Below are 6,283 nucleotides of genomic sequence, written 5' to 3' on the forward strand. Positions count from 1 at the left end.
AAATTGTGAGTGTACACACACATGAAAGCTGACTTCCATAAATACACTAGGTAATAGGCTGTGTGTGAGCTCATGGCTAAGCAGGCCTCACCTCTGCAACTTGTCCTGCTCTATCTAACCTGCTCACCAGCGAACTCTGTGTCTAGTACTGCTAAGTAGGACCCTTTATCTAACGGGTGGACTTTAATCCCAGGATTAGGATCATGATATGGAAACGTACACAACAACATCAACACAACAGACAGGATAATACCGTCCTTACCCTGGCCCTTTTCCTGCCATGGCCGTGGTTCTGAGTACGCCTCTGCAAGGGAAGAACATCTGGTAATACTAGCTACACTCAAAACCATTTACAATGTTAAATAAATATGTTAAAACCATATTTTAGTGAACAAATGTTTGATTTCGTTGTTAATATAGGGAGATTACCATGGTTGCTGTGGAAACAGATTATTCAACTTCCTATACTGTTTCTGTTAGATATTTGTTGAAGCTGATGTTGACTACAAACCCACAATGCAATGCACAGTCGTGAAGGTGTGACAGTACTTCTTCCCCCTCAGGAGGTTGAAAAAGTTTGGCATGGGCCCTCAAATCCTGAAAAGGTTTTACAGCTGTACCACTGAGAGCATACTGGCTGCATCACTGCTTGGTATGGCAATAGCACCGCCTTCGGTCGCATGGCGCTACAGAGGGTGGTGTGGACAGCCCAGTACATCACTGGGGATGAGCTCCCTGCCATCCAGGACCTCTTTATCAGGCGGTGTAAAAAGTAGGCCCGGAAAATCGTCAAAGACTCCAACCGCCCAAGCCATAGACTATTTTCTCTGCTGGCGCACGGCAAGAGGTACCGGTGCATCAAGTCTGACCTCAACAGGCTATTGAACAGCTTCTATCCCCAAGTAATACGACTGATAAATAGCTAACGAAATAGCTACATGGACCGAGTTTACCTTGCATCTTTCATTTCAATATTTGCACATACAGTCGTGGCCAAAAGTTGAGAATGACAAAAATATAAATTTTTCACAAAGTCTGCTGCCTCCGTTTGTATGATGGCAATTTGCATATACTCCAGAATGTCAAGAGTGATCAGATGAATTGCAATTAATTGCAAAGTCCCTCTTTGCCATGCAAATTAACTGAATCCYYCAAAAACATTTCCACTGCATTTCAGCCCTGCCACAAAATGACCAGCTGACATCATGTCAGTGATTCTCTCGTTAACACAGGTGTGAGTGTTGACGAGGACAAGGCTGGAGATCACTCTGTCATGCTGATTGAGTTCGGATAACAGACTGGAAGCTTCAAAAGGAGGGTGGTGCTTGGAATCATTGTTCTTCCTCTGTCAACCATGGTAACCTGCAAGGAAACACGTGCCGTCAATCGATTTGCTTTGCACAAAAAAAGGCTTCACAGGCATGGATATTGCTGCCAGTAAGATTGCACCTTAAAATGCAAACCATTTATCAGATCATCAAGAACTTCAAGGAGAGAGGTTCAATTGTTGTGAAGAGGCTTCAGGCGCCCAAGAAAGTCCAGCAAGCGCCAGGACTGTTCTCCTAAGTTGATTCAGCTGCGGGATCGGGCACCACCAGGTACAGGCTTTCTCAGAATGCAGCAGGCAGGTGTGAGTTCATCTGCACGCACAGTGAGGCGAAGACTTTGGAGGATGGCCTGTGGTGGTTCAAGAAGGGGCATCAAAGAAAGCCACTTCTCTCCAGGAAAAACATCAGGGACAGACTGATATTCTGCAAAAGTACAGGGATTGGACTGGGTAAAGTCATTTTCTCTGATGAATCCCCTTTCCTCGATGTTTGGGGCATCCGGAATAAAAGCTTGTCCGCGAGAAGACAAGTGAGCGCTACCATCAGTCCTGTTCATGCCAACAGTAAAGCATCCTGAGACCATTCATGTGTGGGTTGCTTCTCAGCCAAGGAGCGGGCTCACTCACAATTTGCCTAAGAACACAGCCATGAATAAAGAAATGGGTACCACATCCTTCAAGAGCAACTTCTCCCAACCATCCAGGAACAGTTTGGTGAACAAACAATACCTTTTCCAGCAGATGGAGCACCTTGCCATTAAGACAAAAGTGATAACTAAGTGGTCGGAACAAAACATCAATTTATTTTGATCCATGGCCAGGGGAAACTCGCCCAGACCTTGAATCCCATTGAGAACTTGTGGTCAATCCTCAAGAGGCGGTGGACAAACAAAACCCACAAATTCTGACAAACTCCAAGCCATTGATTATGCAAGAATGGGCTGCCCATCTGTCAGGATGTGCCGCAGAAGTTTAATTGACAGCATGCTAGCGAGATTGCGAGGTTCTGAAAAAGAAAGGTCAAACTGCAAATAGACTTTTGCAAAATGTAAATTGTCAATAAAAGCCTTATGACACTATGAAATGCTTTAATGATATTCAATAGTCCTAGTAACATCTTGACAAAAAATATCTAAAGACACTGAAGCAGCAAACTTTGTGAAATTAATATTCTGTCGTCATTGCTCAAAACTTTTGGCGACTGATACACCTCACTCAACATACTGTAATAGTGCACCAATCATTTATCCTGACTCTATACACACACCACCTCACATACTGTAATATGCACCAAACATTTCCTGACTCTATACACACCACTCACATACTTGTAATATGACACCAAACATTTATCCTGGACTCTATTAACACACACACACACAACACACACACACACACACAGCACACACACACACACACACACACACACACACACAAGCTGCTGCTTACTCTGATTAGCATATAATCCTGCTGCCTAGGTTCACCTACCCCTACATATATACCTCCCCTTATACATATCTACTCCTCTATTACATATCTACCCTATACATATCTACTCTCCCCTATACAATCTACCTCCCCTATACATATCTACCCCTATACATATCTACCTCCCTATACATTATCTACCTATACATATCTACCTCCCCTATACATATTCTACCCTATACACATCTACCCTCCCCTATACACATCTACCTCCCTATACATATCTACCCTATACATATCTACCTCCCCTATACGATATCTACCTCCCCTATACATATCTATCTCTACCCTTACATATCTACCTCCCCTATTGCATATCTATCTACCCTATACATATCTACCTCCCCTATTCATATCTATCTACCCTATACATATCTACCTCCCCTATACATATCTACCTCCCCTATACATATCTACCTGTGTCCCTGCACATGTAAATATGATATTGGATCTTCCTTTAATATTTTCTGTATATAGTATGCTGACTTACTTAAAAGGTGCATTTCATATTCTTAGTTATTTTTTCTAGTAATACATTTCTATTGACTATTTCATTGTTGTGTTTTGAGTTTGCAAGAAAGGCAATTCACTGTACTTGTGTATGTGACATTAAAACGTATTCTCTCTCTGGGCAGGTCATGGCTAGAAAGGATACAGTTTGTCAAATTCACATCAAAAGTTCATTTATTTTTGCATTTGAGCTAACGATAATCCTTTTCCTAACCTTTACCTAATTCTCCTATCCTGCTGACAAAAGCTGTATCCTTTTTACTCAAAACCCTCTGGGCAGGGCCACTGTCAGCATTTCAGTGAGAAGGCATTCAGTTGTACAACTGACATCTGTGTAATTAGTTTGATGCTAGAAGCACAGCTAGCTATATTTCATGGCTTCAACAAACTAGCTAAGTACCTTTGAGCAGGCTAGCCATCTTCGGCTGGACCATGTGGCTAGCTAACGATGGCTGGCTATGCCGCTAGCTAGCACAAGCCAGCAGTACTCGTCGGCTGCCTGCATCGAGCAAGCAGAAACAGACAGCTAGCAACTCTTGCAGGCCAACGATGATGATAAGTCACGTAATATGTTGTTATGCAGTCCAACTTGCTACTACATCGCTCAGTGCTGTAGTGGAGCAGGTTGAGAGCTTCAAGTTCCTTGGTGTCCACATCAACAACAAACTAGAATGGTCCAAACACACCAAGACAGTCGTGAAAAGGGCACGACAAAGCCTATTCCCACTCAGGAAACTAAAAAGATTTGGCATGGGTGCTGAGATCCTCAAAAGGTTCTACAGCTGCAACATCGAGAGCATCCTGACTGGTTGCATCACTGCATCACATTCCTCGAAATCCATTTTTTTTGTGAGCTCAACACGCCATTTCTCTAAATTGAAATCAAAGCTAGTCGGAACTCTTAAATGTCTGACTCGCTAACTGGTTGAACACGGCRCGTGTATAACTTACAACCAATTAGCAAGTCGGAAATGTACAAGTTTCCTAGTTCCGACTAGGACGTGAACGCGGCATAAGTGGGACCGCTAGGCTGATTGGAAGTTGTAGTTTACATTAGGTAAATATTCAACCTAGTTTAGCGCAGAAATGTGGTAATTAACTACAATGACCATAATCCATTGCGCCCATTCTTTCCGGCCACGGACAGAGGTGGATACACACCATATGAGACCGCATGAGAGAGGAATGACAACATGACGACGAGAGGGATAGAGACAGTTTGTGAGGTAGCTCTACCCGATTGATAGTTAGTAATAGTTCGTAAAAGTAGCCTTCAAAGTATGCTTTATCTACTTTACTTTTCAACCCCACTGTCAGTGTCAGATTGATGGCTGAGGGAAGCTCTAAAATCATTTTAATGTCATTACTTTGATAATCCATTTAATGCTTACATTTTTCATTGAAAACGAAAATCGAAAACCGTGATTATTTTTGTAATAATAGAACCAAAACCGAACTCAAAAAAGCACGTATTGCGCAACACTTTAGTGTCAATGACAGTCATTCACTAAAAAAGGGGCAATTTCTCTCAACCACATCCAAACCCTGCCAACCCACCCCCACTACACTCCAGTCGCAGCCTTGCAGCGCATGTGCATCGTGGCCGTATGCAACTATGCAATGCATGATGGGAGCGCAGGTTCAAACAGAACTGAAAAAGACGTCTCACTGTGTATTTTGAGCACGTCATGCAAAAAATATGCTTTGTCATTACAATATAAAATGTCTGAATATGTTCAAATCTAGACAGCCACAGAATTCACAGACATTTTATTCTCTAGTGTAGTAGGACGATTCCTTCAAAAACTTTTCTGGAAATTACAACCCTAGAAGTGCAGTGTCGAGGAGGCAACAGGGTGTTTCCCAATAATATCTCCTTTCTCCTGAAGTGTGTACTCGTTTACTCCTCACCACAAATGTAAAAGCATCCCTTCCATTAAGGCAAGTAAACAAGTCCACAATTCGGGAGAAAGGAGAGATTATTAGGAAGCAACCACAATGCCGTTGAGGTCAGTTACCTGYGAGTCCTGTGTGGCGCTCTCCTCTGCCTCCATGCCCTCCCCGGTGCCCCCAGCACCCTCCTGTCCCTGGCAAGGTTCAGGGGACGGGGAGAGCTTCATCATCAAGTCATCATCGAACGCTCCACTACTTCCAATAGCCCCCTCCGCCTGGATGTCCTCCCCAGCCAGGCTCACGGACATCCTCTCAAGGGGAGGAGGGACTCAGAGACTGTTAAAGAAGAGAAGAGGTTCAAGGCTGTACAGGTTCAGGTTACGACCTGGGCTGGAGAAAACTCCGGACCCTAAACACGGTAGGAGGAGTCGAGAGATACCGACCATGTAGTTCACGAATACAGTGAACTGTACCTGACTAGGAGGTCAGCTGTTCTGCGCTGATTCCTTATGGAGTGTGTTCCCAGGAGAGGGCTCTACAGAGGAGGCTCTACAGAGGAGGACTGTGCCGCTCTGCTGGGCGAGGGTATCCCATAGCACGTTCCATATAGAGGGGGGGGGGGGGGGAGGATGGGGGGGGAACAGCCGAGACGGGAGACACCAGGTGAGTGGTCTATCCGTCCGTCCGTCCGTCCGTCCGTCCGTATATTCCGTGCGTCTCAGTGCAGCAGCATGTTGATGAGAGCTCCCTCCACGCCAGGACCGCTGGGGATGAGAGAAAGGTAGAATGACGTCACTAACCGTTACAACACACCGAGCCTCTGACTGGGTCTCGGCTGACTCACTGCTCAAAGCGTGGGAGGACAGAGCTTCCGGGCTGGCTGTGGAAGTAGAATTCAGGCAGTGCATTAATGAACACTTGCAGACCTGGGTTGAAATATGACTTGTTTTTTATTTTTTTTGTTCTGAAACTTTACAACAGCTTACTGACAGAGTAGAGACGGCGTGTTTCTCTCTCTCTCTTTAACAACACGAAGCTAAATAACACGAACGGCATTCTGTAGCA

The 6,283-nt window shown here is 44.4% G+C and overlaps 1 protein-coding gene across 1 annotated transcript in view; it reads right to left on the minus strand.

Moving 5' to 3' along the window:
- Positions 1 to 5,983, minus strand: part of LOC112072433 (R3H domain-containing protein 2) — a 68,281-nt gene extending 62,298 nt beyond the window's left edge. The window contains exons 1-3 of the mRNA XM_070439798.1: positions 5,692 to 5,983; positions 5,344 to 5,554; positions 263 to 304 (exon numbers count right to left, since the gene is read on the minus strand). Coding sequence (XP_070295899.1) covers positions 263 to 304; positions 5,344 to 5,526 — 225 coding nt within the window. The 5' untranslated portion in view covers positions 5,527 to 5,554; positions 5,692 to 5,983. The remainder of the gene's footprint in view (positions 1 to 262; positions 305 to 5,343; positions 5,555 to 5,691) is intronic.
- Between the last annotated feature and the right edge of the window lie 300 nt (positions 5,984 to 6,283).

This window comes from Salvelinus sp. IW2-2015, unplaced genomic scaffold, assembly GCF_002910315.2.
Source record: "Salvelinus sp. IW2-2015 unplaced genomic scaffold, ASM291031v2 Un_scaffold1927, whole genome shotgun sequence".
Classification (NCBI taxonomy): Eukaryota; Metazoa; Chordata; class Actinopteri; order Salmoniformes; family Salmonidae; genus Salvelinus; species Salvelinus sp. IW2-2015.